The 16,770-nt window shown below is 46.6% G+C and overlaps 1 protein-coding gene across 1 annotated transcript in view; it reads left to right on the forward strand.

Annotated features, from left to right (window-relative positions):
* The window catches only part of Znf236 (zinc finger protein 236), a 67,086-nt gene that overhangs the window by 36,438 nt on the left and 13,878 nt on the right, over nucleotides 1–16,770 (forward strand). The window contains exons 12-25 of the mRNA XM_051202229.1: nucleotides 1,201–1,342; nucleotides 1,851–2,111; nucleotides 3,979–4,232; nucleotides 5,271–5,372; nucleotides 5,799–5,950; nucleotides 7,194–7,297; nucleotides 7,723–7,874; nucleotides 9,111–9,323; nucleotides 10,956–11,238; nucleotides 12,048–12,151; nucleotides 14,343–14,708; nucleotides 15,293–15,438; nucleotides 15,522–15,762; nucleotides 16,046–16,207. Coding sequence (XP_051058186.1) covers nucleotides 1,201–1,342; nucleotides 1,851–2,111; nucleotides 3,979–4,232; nucleotides 5,271–5,372; nucleotides 5,799–5,950; nucleotides 7,194–7,297; nucleotides 7,723–7,874; nucleotides 9,111–9,323; nucleotides 10,956–11,238; nucleotides 12,048–12,151; nucleotides 14,343–14,708; nucleotides 15,293–15,438; nucleotides 15,522–15,762; nucleotides 16,046–16,207 — 2,682 coding nt within the window. The remainder of the gene's footprint in view (nucleotides 1–1,200; nucleotides 1,343–1,850; nucleotides 2,112–3,978; nucleotides 4,233–5,270; nucleotides 5,373–5,798; nucleotides 5,951–7,193; nucleotides 7,298–7,722; nucleotides 7,875–9,110; nucleotides 9,324–10,955; nucleotides 11,239–12,047; nucleotides 12,152–14,342; nucleotides 14,709–15,292; nucleotides 15,439–15,521; nucleotides 15,763–16,045; nucleotides 16,208–16,770) is intronic.

The following is a 16,770-nucleotide window of genomic DNA, read 5'->3' on the forward strand; positions in this document are numbered from 1 at the left end:
GCGGTTTCGTGTAAGACAGCTAGTGTAAAAGTGGAAGTAGTCTTGTGTAGTCCTCACTGAGAGTTCCTTCCGCCTCCGAACCCATGAAGGTGAAGGGGGTTTTAATGTAGGACACACTGTGCGAGAGCTATTTGTGTCTTTGGATTTCCATGCTGGGTGTTCAAAAAAAAAAAAAAAAAAAAAAAAAAGATTCCTGTTCTGGCTGCTCAGCCTTTGCATTGGAAAGAAACAGAAACTTGACCTGGTCTCTAAGCTGTTACTAATAATGTAATTAAGACATATGTGGTTTTATTAGGTACTGGCACATTCCCTGTCTGGTTGGGGCCTTCCTTCTTCCTCACAGGCAGCACCAGGCGGCTCTCCGGGCCCCTCTCTCCCTCTCTCCCTCCCTCTCTCCCTCCCTCCCTCTCTCTCTCCTTTTTAATCAGTTTCCTTTGTGTATGCGTGTGCTCGCAATCACAGTTCACCGGCATTTTTCATTTCCCCAGCCCTCCAGCTCCTTCTCCCTCCCAACCAGCCCCCCCCCACATACACCTTTTTTATTCTATGAAGACATTATGCAGGGGGTCATCTCTGTTGTTCGTGTCTTCAGACGATAGTGTTTCACAGCAGCCCTTCTGTCTTCCGACTCCTACCTCCCCACCCGTTCTCTGGACCCTGGGCGGGTGTAGATGTTGCATTTTGGCTGAGGTCTAAACAGTCAGCTTTTCTCATCATGAGTCTGCCTTGACCTTTGCAGGGCCTCTCTTATAAGGGCACTGATGTCACTGGTGAGGGCTGCACCCCAGGAGGGGCTTGTCACCTCATGACCTGCTCCCTCTCGTTACTGTCACAGTGTACTTTAGATTGTCACTGTGCGATTTCCATGGGGATGCAAGATTTACACTTTATACAGTCTCCATATTAAATAATTTTTCTATTCATGAGCAAAAATTAATACCAAACATACTGTGACTTAGTGGATATTTATAATAATATGCACATTCTTCAGTGCCAAGAAACAATTGATGAATATTTCACCATAGGCATTGAAATGACAAGATTAAATACATGATAATTCATAACATAATAATTAATATGAATTTGCTATGACACTGGAGCCTGTAGCTCATCAAAGTTATTAGCTTTAGCTGAAAGCAAATGCCTTTGACTTATTAATACTAACACTAACAGTAAATTACTCCTGCTTTGAATTTATAGGTCTTATCCAGCCCATGCCAAAAAACCAGTTTTTCCAAAATTATTTTAATAACAATTTTGGCAACGAAGCAGATAGACCCTACAAATGTTTTTACTGTCATCGAGCATACAAAAAGTCTTGCCATCTTAAACAGCATATCAGGTAAAGTTGGAGAGGGGTGGAGACGGAGTGCGAGCTCAGAGAACCAGTGGTCTGGTGACTAGGTTTTCAGGGTGACGCTCTTAGCTTATGGTTAAAATATTTGGCCCAAAAAAATACTTATTTATGTTTTTTTTTAATTCTTGAATATATCCATTCAAATATTTTACTCAGAAATTCCCTCAGTTGTTTATATTCCAGTTATATTAGTTAGTTTACAGTTAGTGTTTACAATTTCCAACATGTTTTATTTCAATTAGAATGTTTACCTTCTTTTAGGTGTTCTCACCAGAGCTTAATTCTTGATGCTAACTAACATGAGTGAAAAGAAAGTAGAACGTTTGTCCCTGAGAGGGAGTGTGCTATCTGAAAATGGAGCTATGCTGAAGGCTTTCACTTCAGCGTGTGCAGCTTGTGTCTCACCTTGGAGAGAGTGTCACAGAGGGAAGTCCCTCTTGCTATAAATATAGATGTGTAATAGATGCACTAAGGTCTTGTTCCTGCTTTGCAGATCACATACGGGTGAGAAACCTTTCAAATGTTCTCAGTGTGGCAGAGGCTTCGTCTCTGCGGGAGTGCTCAAAGCTCATGTTCGGACGCACACTGGACTGAAGTCCTTCAAGTGTCTGATCTGCAGTGGAGCCTTCACCACAGGGGGCAGCTTACGGCGACACATGGGCATACACAACGACCTCCGCCCCTACATGTGTCCCTATTGCCAGAAGACATTTAAGACTTCACTAAACTGCAAAAAACACATGAAAACCCACAGGTAAGTGTAGCGCTGAGGTGCCCGCTGTTTAAGTAGCTTCATAAATCCCAGATGGTCTGGGACCAGTTAAGAAGTACTTGCCTTTGGTGCCTAACACACACACACACACACATACACACACACATACACACACTCACACACACGCGCGCACACACATGCACACGCTGTCTTTTTCCCCTCCTTCTACTGTGTGGGCTCTGGAGTTTGAATTCAGGTTGATGGGCTTGAACAGGAATAGCCCTTACTTGTTGAGCCATCTCCCTGGCCTGATTTCTAGGTTTCATAAATGAATTTCATTGGTATTCTAAACCGTGAGTCTCAGATATGCTATGAACTTGTTATTCAATGTGTCCTATATTTTTATTTGGTACAAAACTAACTCAGCTATGATGGAATTAATATGAAAATGGCATGTTTCTGATTCAGGACCGAGGCTAGCATCCCTTGAAGCAATCTGTAGTGATATTCAAAGCATCTCCGTTCATCTTAAGTGAGGGCTAGCCTAGGCCCATCATGAAAGAGCATTAAACCTGCTGCCCAGGAACGCTGACAGCATTTCAACTCCAACGAATCTACCCGAACATTCCCTACAAAAGCTCCCCTCTCCCCTCCCTGCAAGAATAAGTTAACGGTAGTAGGTCATTTTTGTTTTGTTTTGTCTTTTCCTGAGTTGAAGCACATTTAACAGTATGGATTGACTTGATTTTGACATGTTTATACAGGAAGTTACCTGCTGCTATAGATCGATCACCCAGGCAGCATCATATTGGTGGTAGTGAAATAGACCTCACAGTTACATGTCTGGCTGTGCAGTCTGTGGGGGCAACTCAGTGCTGTGATGTTTGGGACCTGGGAACCCATGTTGACGGGAATGTTTAATTCCATTCCCACTTTGTTAGGGTGGCTCACAAGCAGTAGAGAGGCCTGGAACTTAGGAGTGTGGGTACTCTACGGCATGTTAAATGCCGTTTTCTTAGAAAGTTGGACCTCTAGAGTATACCCTACATAATGAGAAACAGTGCTCCCCAGGGAATAGAATAGCACAGTGATTGCTCATCCAGTACCAAATGGTCAGCCTTGAAAACATACAATGAGTAACGTTATTCAGACTGAACAGCTCTTTCCATGTGTTGAGGATATATGAGCAGCTCATATTCATGTATTGAGGAATATATATATATACATACATATATATATATATATATATATCTGCTGTGTAGCTACAATTAATGTTTAAAAGGTTCTGAATCTGAAAGAGAGCAAGGAGACAGGGAAGAGGGAAATGATTTAATTATAACCTTGAAAATTAAAGTTTATAAAAATCAAACCCAAACACCTACACTAGTAAGCAAAAGCCCCATGTGGGTCTCACCTGTGAGCGCTACCGTGCTGGGAACTGAGCCTTTAGCACATGGCTTGGGGTATCTGTGTGTGATACCATACCGCAGACACTGCCCTGGACCAAGCAGAGTCAACAAATTGCAAGATTGCTTTTTAAGGAGTGGGGCTCGTTCTGAGACATCAGCTCACTGTGTAATGCAGGGTAGCTCTGAACTCACAGCAGTTTTCCTGCGCCAGCCTCCTAATGCTGAGGTTACAGGTGTTCACTGTCTTCCTGGCATTTTAAACTTCAGCATAATTGTTGCATGTGTTGTCCTTCCCATCTCTACTTGCCTTCAAGTCCTGTGACTGCTGACAGCAACGGAAGGCAACAGGGTTTCCTTTGGAATTATAATAAAGTAGGTAACTTTTAGCTAGGTTCACGCCATGAATTCAAAATGAAATAATGAAGAATAAAAGTGCCATTTTTAGCGAATGACACCTTTCACCGATGTCTACTTTGCAAATTGTTGCTGCTTTTCCAAAGATACGAACTAGCACAGCAGCTCCAGCAACATCAGGAGGCTTCCTCCATGGACGACAGCACCGTGGACCAGCAAGGCATGCAAGTGTCAGCTCCCATGCCTGTGGAGATTGAAAGCGCAGAATTGCAGGAGACCCCAGAGACCGTGGCGGCAGACCCCGAGGCTATATTGGAACTGGGGCCGCAGCATGTGGTAGGCCCCGAAGATGCAGAGCTTGGACAGCAGTTGGCAGATCAGCCTCTGGAAGCCGATGAAGGTACCACTCGAGGAGCTTTGGGTTTTCTCATGATCGCAGCGTAGCCCGGTGCAATCCCGTTGCCTTCTTCTAGGTGGTGGGGATGATATCCAGGTCTTGTAGGCTAGGCACGGCGACTGAGCCACGTCCACTGTAGGCCTTGCCCTTTAAAGTCAGTTTGTGTCTAGTGTGTGTGCGTGCCGCTGTGATGTTAGGGTTAGTGTTGTCCTTTACACCCTTTAACCAGACATCAGCGGCTCAGTTTTATCAGTTTGTTTTAGGGATTTGGTGATTTTTCTGATATGGGTCTGACTTCGTGGTGGCAAATTTTTAAATGACTTGAAATCTTAGGCCTATAGAAAAACTTACTCTCCCCATTTTGTTGTAAGTTCTTTCAGTTTTTGTAAACAAATGTGTCAGCGTGGTCTTCTTTCTGTGTGTTTCTCTTTGTGTCCATATTCAGCATATTCATGGCTCATAGAAGTAGGGTCTTCTATGCAAGTTTTGTAAACTTTTGATACATCTCAACATGTTTCCTTTTAGCTGTGTTCATTAGTATTCTGTGACAAGGACTCCATGTAGATTCCCAGACTAGTGAGTCTGGTAACCGTCACCAGTCCCGGTGAGCAGAGCCAGGGTTCCTGGTAGAGAATGTGAAGCGGCTTGCTGCTTTGTTTGATGGGCAGCGCTGGCCAACAGGCGGTGCCTGCCAGCTGAGCTCCCTCATCGCTCTGCGGCCCAGCAAGCTCTGGTCTTACCAGGTGTCAGCACACAGTCTGCCGGCCTATTCACAGTTTTGTTCTGGGCATCCTAAAGTGTAGTCTATGGGCAGGATTGTACACATCTTCTCCCCTATGATGCCTGAGTTTTACGTAATTACTAAGTGTAGCTGCATTTCAGAATATTTCATTATGTGTATAACTTTATAACAAGGGATGTTACCTTCCTCTTGTGTTTTCAGAATGAGTGGGCTACATTTTGAAAACTCACTAGAGTGCTTTCAGATGGTCCACAGCAGGGCAATGACTACAGCGTGTGTTTCTTTCTCCTCGCCCTTAGATGGGTTTACAGCGCCCCAGGACCCTCTCCCAGGGCACATGGACCAGTTTGAAGAGCAGACTACTCCACAGCAGTCTTTTGAGTCTGCAGAGCTTTCACAAGGTCAGTGTGAATTTCAGTAAGTATGCAAACCACCTGACCTCTCCTGGGTTTAGTTTGCAAAACGGAGGGTGTTTCTCCAGGGCTTCTGTAAAATTTTATGGTTTAAAACCAATAATTGCATACATTTATATTTTCTTTATATAATATTTTGTAATCTCCTCGAAAATGAGTTTTACAGCCATTCTGTGCAGGGTTTTCATCCCAGAGGAGGCGATGGCTGGGAATTGGTGTCCATGGCTGGATATGGACTGGGCACAACACCCTGCCTTTCACCGTATAACTTAGAGCTGCTAAAACAGCACCCTGATCTTGATTCTCATTCAGGAAGCGGACATTGCCTCAGTGTCTTTCTGTGTGTATGTTGACTTTTCCTGGGTATAATTGGCATGTCTTGCTGAGTCCCGGCGGGCGCCTCGTCTCTTTCAGGGTTTGCGGTGACTGATGCGTACAGTCAGCAGGCTCCATTCTCACCCGTGCAGCAGCTGCAGGACTCCAGCACGCTTGAGTCCCAGGCCTTGTCGACGAGTTTCCACCAGCAAAGCTTGCTACAGGCCCCCAGCTCTGATGCCATTAATGTGGTGAGTGCGTGCAGGGTGGCTGAAGCGCTCCTCACCCAGCAGCTGAGCTTTACTACACATCCCTCTGAGTAGAGTCGCCTGCCCAGTGCAGGTGATGTAGCAGGATGGGGCTTTGTCTGATTTGGTCATGGGAGTTCGGTGAACAAGTAAGAAAGGACCTTGTTTCCGTTGCCTTGCGGGGGCGTTTACAGCCTACCCTTTGGTTGCTCGGTATTCTGAAGTCCGTTTGCGCTGTCCAGCGTGGGTAGGATTATTTTGAAGTCAGAATGTTTTGACTAGGCTGGGTGAGGTGCTGTGGTGCTACTGTGGGCTGTGGCCCTCATGTCAGAGTAGGGGTCAGGGCGACTGCTCTTTGGTACCTTCTTGGAGAGGCAGAGGTGAATTTCCTTTCCCTAGGCCTCTTGAGACAAGAGAAAGGTCTTATTGTTCTCAGAAAGAAGCACACTTATTCACACCAGTGTATTACTTTCTACTGCCCTGACAACATTCCTCAGGTAACCAACCTGAAAGCAGAAAAGGATTATTTTGCTTCATAGTTTCAGAAACTTTGCTCTATGAATTCCTAGCTCTGCTGCTTTGGGCCTGTAGCATGGCAGAGCGTCATCCTTGGGGCACATGTGGTGGAGACAAATGCTTACCTTGTGACATCTGGGGGAGAAAGGGGAAAGTTGGGGTTCCAATTTCCTGTACGAGGGCATGCCCTTAATAACGACATTCTCAAAGCAGGTCCTCCCCATGACGGTTCTACCAGTCCCCAATACTGTCACAGAGTTAGTCCTTTAGCATATCTAGGGCATCTAAGATTCGTCTTCATAGGTAGTAGAGTCAACCTGGTGAAAGAGTGGCCTCTTACTAGGATACATCATGTTTGTTCATGCTTTGCACTGAAGTAGGTTATTAGTCAGGCATAAGGTTCACATCTATAATCCCAATGCTTGGAAGGCTGAGCTGGGAGGGTCATGAGTTTGACACAAACTTGATCAACATAGCACACTGCGGGCTAGCCTTGGCTAACAAGACTTAGACTGCCTTAAACAACCTGTGAATAAATAGTTTAATGGAAAGTTAATCCGTATGCAATCATAACTTATACTTTCTCTGTTTCAGACTTTTACAATGGACTGCTTGTGGCTTCTTTCTTTGAAAACTGTATTATGAACATTTATATCTTTGTTCTCATTGAGTCGTCTTATATTATTTGTAGATAGTCATTGTTCTTGCTTTATATTTCTTATCATTTTAGGCAACTCGTTTGCTTCCAGAGTCATCTCAAGAGGATCTAGACCTACAAACACAGCGTGCACAATTCCTGGAGGACAGTGAGGACCAGAGCAGGCGCTCTTACAGGTAATCACTGTCAGACCCAGCTCCTGAGTGCTATGGGCTGACCGGATGCCTGCAGTGAATGGCCATGTGCCCTGCTGCTCAGTTTCCTCAGCCTGGGAAGTAGGTTTTTATCATCACCCCAATTTATCAAGGATCCAGAAAGTTGTTCTTGAATTAAATCATCTCTTGGGGAGGGAGATACAGCATTTATCAATTTCAAAATAATAACATTTAAGATTACAAATATTCTATACAGAACTTGATCCAGCAATGACTGTCCTTGCCCCTGCCTGTTCTGTGCCCCGAGTGTGGAACAGTGCCATGGTTTAGCCATGTGTGAATACTGACCACTTAGTGAGCATGCTAAAGTTGCTTTTCTCCCGTTTCTTGCCAGCTGTCTGGCTGCTTGGCAGTTGTGCTCTGAGTTCTCTGTGTTTCCTTTCTAGATGTGACTATTGCAACAAAGGCTTCAAGAAGTCCAGCCACTTGAAGCAGCACGTGCGCTCACACACGGGGGAGAAGCCTTACAAGTGCAAGCTCTGTGGGCGTGGTTTCGTCTCCTCTGGTGTCCTCAAGTCTCATGAGAAGACACATACAGGTTACTGTCTGTTTCTTGTAGACTAAATGGCTTTAGTGGTCATACTCTTTGACTTAGTACAGTGCGCTGTTCAAGGTTCATCAGTGTTCTAGCATGTGTCAGTACTATGATCTTTTCATGGTCCACGGGATTTCATTAGACAGATAAATCAAGCTTAGTTTACCTATTTACCAGCTCTACTACTATGGCTTTACTTGTCCATCAAGGAACACGATTGTTGGCCACATGGATAACCCTTTTTAGGGCTGGGGATGGTTCTGGGGGTGATGATTTTTTGGAGAAACTTGCTTTGCTCATGTAAAGCCTTGGGTTTGAAATCCTGCGTAAGCAAGCTCACCGTGGACTTTTCCAGGTAACCCTTTCCATGTGTACCTGCAAGTGTTGGCGACCCTGATTCCTCCTCATCCCATCAGTGATTGTTACTGTGTGTCTTTTGCTGCCTCCCTTCTTAGGCGGGAGCAGTCATTCTCTGGGGTGTGATTTATGTGTTTTGAGCAGCTCAGGGTGTTGAACTCTCCTTCCCATGTACTTGTTGAGCAGTGTCTGTGTGTCTGTTCTAATCTTTCTCCCATTTTAAAGTTATTGTTTTAGTTATCATCAATTTGGTAAACCGTTTTAAAAATATAGCCTGGACGTTGGATCTTCATCAGATATATGGCTTGTGGTTAAATCATAGTTACCTGTTGAACACATTGTGCTTACAGTGTAATGTACACATTCGACATCAGTGTGCATCCTGTGTAAGGCTTTATTTGGAAACGATGGGGCACCACTTACAAATGTGTCTGTTGATGGTGGGGTGGTTTTGAGGGGTGTTGAGAAGGTGGTTGAGAGATTAGTGGTACTGTTCTAGAGGCAGGGAGAGCCAGTCCACTGAGAGAAGGCGAGGTCAGGCGGTGCTTCTGAGTTCTGTTCCATCAGGAAGGGACTGATGCTTCCTCAGAAGTGGGGCCGTGGGAGACTTCACAGCTTCTCCCTGGGTCTAACTAGCAAGCCCTGCGCTGTGGCTGCACAGGACAGCTGTGAAGTCAAGGGTGAGACAGAGCAGTCTGGGTTTGTTGTGAGCAGCCTCTCCTCGGGCCTCTTCGTTTAGTAGAGACTATGGCAGACATGCTGTCAGTACCCTGACTGACAGTACCCGGGCAAAATCTTAAACTTGGTACACGCTTGTTAGTCCTTGAATGCCTGTGATTTCACGGTGACGAACAACACGCTTTGGTCTGTCTGTTGACACAGGAGTCAAGGCATTCAGCTGCAGCATCTGCAATGCCTCGTTCACCACCAATGGCAGCCTCACGAGGCACATGGCCACACACATGAGCTTGAAGCCTTACAAGTGTCCGTTCTGCGAAGAGGGTTTTCGCACGGCGATTCACTGTAAGAAGCACATGAAGAGACACCAGGCAGCCGCGTCTGCAGCCTCAGCAGCAGCAGACACAGAGGGAGGAGGTACTTTCTGTTTGGATTGCAAGGTTACTGCTCAAGTTGCCAATTTAATTATGAGTTACAATTTGGTTTTAATATTGTAATCTTACAAATCGAGCTTAGTAGCACCTTGAATTTGTTTTTTGTTGTTTTTCTTTTTCTTTTCTTTTTTTTTTTTTTTGTTTTTTTGGAGATGGTTTCTCTGTGGCTTTGGGGCCTGTCTTGGAACTCCCTCCTAAACTCACAGAGATCTTCCTGCCTCTGCCTCCCAAGGGCTGGGATTAAAGGCGTGTGCCACCACCCAGCTGCACCTTGAATTTTTAATTTAAGAATGTATTATTGGATGGCCATGATGTATGTAGGTGGGTGCATAGCACATATGTGGAGGTAGAGGCCAGCTTTGTGGAGTGGACACTCTCCTTCCTCTCCAGGTGGGCTCTGGACACTGGCTCAGATTGCCAGTACTACACACATGCATGTCTACCTGCATCTGGGAAGCCCTGGTTAACATAGCTATCGTTTGTGTGTCTCTGTGCGGTTGTATTTTCTGAATGGGAACGCCTGCGTGCCATGCCCTTTGAGAGCCAACTCAGAGCCTCCCCGTGCGGGTGCTCAGCTCTCCTGGTTGGCATGCAGGGACTTGCAGCTCAGCATGTGCCCTTGCAGCTGCACTGAGCATGCGTGTGTGTGGGGTTTCTTTTAACCTGTGAGGCTGTGCTGCCGTTAGAGTGCCCTTAGCTTGGCTCTACCGAAACCTAGTGAGCACAGGTCTGTATCAGATGCGTCCACGTACTTGTGTTTGTTACTGTGTGCTGTGAATGAATGCAGAGCTCATCTTTGACTTTTCCCTTGAAATTTTAGAGCTACATTTTTTTGAAGTCCCCCTGGCCAGAGGTGTGCTCAGTGTCACATTGCATTACCTCACTTAATCACATAGCCACTGTGTGGTTGGAGAGATTAATCTCATTTGCTAGCAAACATTCCACATGTTAATAATTTGCCCAGCTCCTGTACCTTGGGTTTATGTCTCTGGCGAATTTGCTGTTTCTGTTTATTGGATGGCTTCCTTTTGCTAAATTCCACAAGTGAAGCTGGTATTAGAATGTTCGTTCCAGCACACAGAGGTCGTGTTTTAATGAGTGTAATCCTCACACGCCTTGCAGTGTGTCTCATCTCAGCTTGTGTTAGATGCAGCATCCATGCCATTTACGGCCCTTTGGCAGCACTCGGATGAGATCTGCCGAGGGAGTCTTTGCTCTCTTCCTGGTGCTTACCCCCATTTGCTTGTGGTCATCTGCCCGTGAGGGCACAAGTCAACATCAGGGTCCCTCCTGTACATTTCTTTTACAATTTGCCCAAACCATTTGGAGTTACAAAAGCCTTGATCCAGTGTGGCAAAGCAGTTAGTTACTCGGTGGGCTTCATCAACAGACGGTTCCGAGGACTTCGGCTTCTGGGCTTTAAGCATCGTGGATTCCTAGTCCCTCCTTCTCCCTGGTCAGATGAGTTCCCATTAGCCCTAATTGGAAAAGCAGCTGTCTGACATGTGGCTTAATTAGGTTAACTGCACTAACCTTAGGTGCTTCATCTTCCTTTTCTCATTGAAATTTGAATTTTAATGGGGATTTTGAACCCGTTCTCCGATGCTTTTAATAGACACGTGTGTGGAGGAAGAGGAGGAAAACTCTGACAGGGGTGCATCAAGAAAGCCTCGCCCTGAGGTCATCACTTTCACAGAAGAGGAGACAGCCCAGCTGGCCAAAATTCAGCCCCAGGAGAGTGCAACTGTGTCTGAGAAGGTCCTGGTGCAGTCAGCCGCGGAAAAGGACCGCATCAGTGAGGTGAAGGACAGGCAAGCAGAGCTGGAGGCTGAACCTAAGCACCCCAACTGCTGCACGTACTGTCCCAAGAGCTTCAAGAAGCCCAGCGACCTGGTGAGGTGAGGACACTCACTGCCACCCAGAGCTCCTGCAGACTTGAAGTGTCCCCAGACACCTTTCCCTTGGCTGTGGGAGGTTACCCATGGCCCATGTGCTCTACCGCCAAGTGAGCCCGCCCCTGAGCAGGGCTCCGAGGGCCCCTGGTGCTTACACAGTTTTCTATGCAGTTGTGACAGAGGTAGAAAGTGAGCCGACTTAACTGAGGGACACAGAGTGCCAAGCTCCCTCGGGCATAGAAGACTGGCAGACACATTCTTACAGAGGGCTGCCAGTCAGTGTGAGAGCACAGAAGAGACTATAGGGAGCAGCAGATGTCACAGGTCACACAGCCACGCCGACACCGATGTGTGAGGTGAAGTGTAGCGTGGGCCTAAGAAACTCACGGCAGAGCAGCAGGTGAGAGTGCCAGGCCTGTGTAGACGGAGGGAGTGAGCCGGGTGTGGCGCACGCCTTCAATCCCAGCACTGTGGGTTCGAGGCCAGCCTGCTCTACAGAGTGACTTCCAGGACAGGCTCCAAAGCCACACAGAGAAACCCTGTCTCAGAAAACCAAAAGGTAAAACAGAAGTGAGCCCTATTCCCCGATGATGCCACCCAGTTTGCGGTCATGACACCAAGCTGGGCTCTAAGAGAGCCTAGAGCCTCCAGTAGAGCGCGACAGACCCCGGAGCGGTGCAGTCTTTGTTACTGAGTCCTGTGTACACCACGCACTTCAGATAATTAGCATATGGTTCTTATTTTATGATTCTAAATTTATATGTATATTGTTAAGAAGTAAAGTTCCTTAATTAGAAGTGCTTTTTTAACAGGCATGTTAGAATCCACACTGGAGAAAAGCCATACAAGTGTGACGAGTGCGGGAAGAGCTTTACTGTGAAGTCCACGCTAGACTGCCACGTGAAGACTCACACTGGTAAGGACCGACCCCTCAGCGCGCACATTGCTTAGGCTGTGGCTGCATGCTTTATGCAAATACTTCAGAATTACAGAGAACGCAAAATTAGAAACTATGAAAAAATAAAGTACGAAGGTTTTTTATTCCTGATGTAAGGAAAATGGTTTAACTCTTAAAGGGAGGGAGGGAGGGATAAAACCTCAAAAATTGAACTATAAATTCCCTGTGTTCTCACTCAGGCTTACTAACTTTCATAAGTTCCTATTTTACTCTGGCCACAGAGATTCAGTTTGCTGGGCCGATGAGTCTGCTGAGGGTTACCAGATTATTGTATGTTTTTATGTGGGGAGAAAATCGTACTGTGTCTTGTTTCCTTGGCCTTTTCTTTACCTGACTTGAGGATATGAAAATCAGTTTAGCACGAATAATAAAAACCCAGAGACAGCCAAGTCACCAGAGAGTTGTCACCTCTACCAAGGCTGGGGTGATCCTGTCCTCAGTGTCCCTGTGGATTGAGTACCCTGTAACCCTGTCTCCACCATCTTGTATTCAACTCCTTTCCTGGGAGTCAAGGTGTGTGCCACCACTGCCTGGCTTGTATGGCTGACTCCTGTAACTAGCTCTGCGCTCTGATCTTCAGGCATAATTTATTTGTTAGATCATAAAAAAAAATATTGCCACAAATAAGTTGCATTGAAAATATAAAGCAGGCAGATCTCTGTGAGTTCCAGGCCAGCCTGGTCTACAAAGTGAGTTCCAGGACAGGCTCCAAATCTACACAGAAAAACTCTGTCTTGAAGCAAACAAACAAACAAAAAATCCCACAAATCTTTGCTCCTTGAAGTCTGCTGTTAGAAGAATGGTCCTCAACCTGTGGGTCAAATGACCCTTTCATAAGGACAGTATAAGATCCTTAGAAAACACAGATATTTTCATTATGATTCATAATAGTAATAGTAGCAACATTACAGTTATATCATAGCAATGAAAAGTTTTACAGTCGGGGTCACCACCATATGAGGAACTGTATTGAAGGGTTACAGAACTGCTGAATTAGAAGGTATATTTTCTCAGCCATAGGCACCTGAGGCTAATAGCCCCACCCCCCAACTCCATTGAGACTTTATTTGTATTAAGAAATAACAGTAGTGTGTTTGGCATATAGGGACATAGGAACTCTTCAGTGAATGTTAGACATTGTTACTGTGGTCCACTGGGCATCATCATCAAATTAACCCATATTCCAAAGTTTTTGATCATGAGTTTGAACTAATAACTACAAATGGAATTTCTTATGTTTATTGAAGTTCCATGAATGCCTCTTTGAACTAAGCAGGGGCAAACTCATTTACGAAGACTTTCTCACATGCACTTGTCCTGTTCCCTTACTGTGCTGTGAGCTTGCTGAGGGTGGAGGGGCTTGCTCCGCTCAGCTCAGCTTGCACACCCAGGCCCGGCACACTGTCACGTGCTGATGCCAGGGTGTCCCTGAGACCAGTACAGCTGTTCCAGGCTATACGGTGTGGGAGTTCAGCTTCGGTTACACAGGTAAGAAAAACGGTTTCCCTCTCTGGAATGACAAGGTGACTTCTGGAGACCCCAGAGCAATATACGATCGCAGGCTTGCCTCTGTGAGTGAGTGAGTCTGCCTGATTATCCTGGGTAAAGGGCAGCACTCACTTCTGGGTTTCTGACCCTGTGCTCTTCCAGGACAGTCATTGTCATTTTCACCTTGGTGGCTTTTATTATGCAGGTCATGATGAGAAGGACCAGAAGGAAAGCCATAGGATACATAACAGCGGGCACAGGGCCTGTGGGCTCAGGATGGAGTTCGCCAGTCCAGCCCTCCAAGTGTGGTGCTGCTTGTGCTGACATCTCTGTTTCCAGTCCCACAGAGAGGAAATAGACTGAGATCTTACATAGTCTGTGCACAGAAACAAACAGGGCAGGAATGTGACCCAGCCTTAAGTCTTCTAGAAAGTAAATCAAATACTGAGTCCTGGTCCCATGGAATGTAGTGATTTCAGATCACAAAGCCTTAGAGGGAGTGCAAACGCAAGCCAGCTTGCACACAGTGTGCATGCGCACGCGCACACCTGCAGTTAGCTGTGTGGTCATGAAAGCAGTGCCTTGTGTCCCTGCTGCCTGGTGGAGGGCTCCCAGGGCTCAGGCTGTCACTCACCCCTGCTGCTCCCTGCCGCTCTTGTAGGCCAGAAGCTCTTCAGCTGTCATGTCTGCAGCAACTCCTTCTCCACAAAGGGAAGCCTGAAGGTGCACATGCGCCTGCACACAGGGGCGAAGCCTTTCAAGTGTCCTCACTGCGAGCTGCGCTTCCGAACTTCTGGGCGAAGGAAGACTCATATGCAGTTTCATTACAAGTCAGACCCAAAGAAAGCCCGGAAGCCTGTGGCCCAAAGCTCCTCAGACAGTCTGCAGTCTGTGAACCTCCTCAACTCCTCTTCCAACGACCCCAATGTGTTCATCATGAACAACTCCACTCTGACAGGGCAGTTTGAGCAGAGCATGCTGCAGCCAGGGCTGGTGGGCCAGGCTATCCTTCCTGCCTCCGTATCAGGTAAGAAGCCCACGCGTGCCCCTCACCTGCTCCGAACACAGCCGTGGGGAAAGCTGCTTCCTCCTCCCTGCGTCGCTCCTTCTGGTCGACCGCCTCATGATTTATTTAGGAGACGTTCGTGGTGTGCAGACGCTTTGATCTAGTGGAGTTACCCTACTGAACGTTGGTCACACAATGCTTAAAGAGTATTATGTTTATGCCGGTTGGATCTATTGTGCACTTACAAGCAAGCACCACAATCCCTGCAGCTATCTGTGGGTCTTTCCCTTCTGTTTCTGTTCACTGGGGGCACGAAAGCCAGAGCACCGCTCAGCGGCTGCTGTTGTGTTTGTGGGTGGGCCAGTCTGCATCTCTTCCAGCCTGTTTCCTGGAGTCTGAAATGGGAAGATTATTTATTTCACAGGGGCTGTTTTGTTACAAGATATGTTATGTCTGTAGTATAAATATTTGTAGTTCTTAACTAGATATATTACCATAACATGTAAAACTTCTGTATTTTAAAATCCCCATGGGAAAAGTGAGTTATTTTAGATTTAAAGCGCTTTCAGCGGTTAACTCCTTTTTGTTTCTCATTCTCTGTCCAGCTGGTGGGGACTTGACAGTGTCTCTAACGGATGGGAGTTTGGCCACCCTGGAAGGTATCCAGTTGCAGCTGGCTGCTAATTTGGTTGGACCCAATGTTCAGATTTCTGGAATCGATGCCTCCAGCATCAACAATATCACCCTGCAGGTGTGGCGACTACCTTTGTTTCCTGTGCATTTACCTTGTCTAAATCCCGTGGGTCACTTAAACATGTCTGTGTTGCTTTACAGATTGACCCGAGCATTCTGCAGCAAACACTACAACAGGGCCAGCTGCTCGCTCAGCCAATAGCAGGGGAGCCTGGCACAGGCTCACAGAGCAACTCTCTTCCGACGTCAGACAGCACTGTCCCAGCCAGCGTCGTCATCCAGCCTGTCTCAGGCCTGTCCTTACAGCCCACGGTGACATCTGCCAATCTGACCATCGGCCCGCTGTCGGAGCAGGACTCTGTGCTGAGCACCAGCAGCAGCGGTAAGAGCCTGCTGCTCTTCTCGGTAGAAGCTGGTCCTTCATTTTGTTGCTCGTGGTAACTCAGTGTGTGTTAGGGTAGGGTAGTGCCATTCTTCATCTCTTTGTGAAGCTCACCAAAGAAATAAAACCCTCACGTTTTCTTAGTTTCAATGCTGTACGTTCAGCATATGTCCATGTAATGTTCATGGAATTGTTTTTCTTTGGTTTTAGCATTTTTTCACTTACCTCCTTTTCTTCCTTGTGTCCTCTCTCTTCCCCTCCGTCTTCTCTTCCTTTTCTGTAGTACTGGGGAATCAAACCCAGGGCCTTGTGTCCACTTCGACGGGCCCCCATGAGATCACCCTCACCATCAACAACTCAAGCCTCAGCCAGGTCCTTGCCCAGGCCGCTGGCCCCACCGCCACACCCTCCGGCTCTCCACAGGAGATCACGCTGACAATCTCTGGTTAGTAAGTTCATGCTTTAGATGTATTCTGTCTCACAGCTTAAACATGTCTCATCTGTGTCTTCGGCACCCAGTGGCAAAAAGACATCACATTTCATTATGTGACAGATTCACAACTAATGAAATCCAGTATCGTGTGTTTCTCACCCGATTTCCGGGCTCTGTAGCGCTGATTGTGGAGTTAATGTTTAGAGTTGGCCTCTTTTGCTGTGAGTCTTTGCTTAGCAAAGGGCAGCATGAGACCTTCTGACTGTTGCTCCGGTTCTGTGCACCACAGAATCAGCATCCATCTGAGCTGTGCACAAGGGCTGTGAAAACTCCTTGTGCTGTGTTCTACTCTTGTATCCCTGAACACTCCTGAGGTCATGTAGAAAGCTTCAGGTACGTTAGAGCATTGAAAAGATGATAGATAAGTGGGAAATCCTATTACAATAAAGAGCCCCTAAAATTACCAAATCACCCTGAATGTCAGTCACGGCTCGAAGGCATCGCCTCTCCCTCCCTGTCCTCGGACTCACTCTCACGATATGCTCCGGCCTGTGTAGCCTGGGCCCGGTATGCTG

Source organism: Phodopus roborovskii, unplaced genomic scaffold, assembly GCF_943737965.1.
Source record: "Phodopus roborovskii unplaced genomic scaffold, PHOROB, whole genome shotgun sequence".
NCBI classification, from domain to species: Eukaryota; Metazoa; Chordata; class Mammalia; order Rodentia; family Cricetidae; genus Phodopus; species Phodopus roborovskii.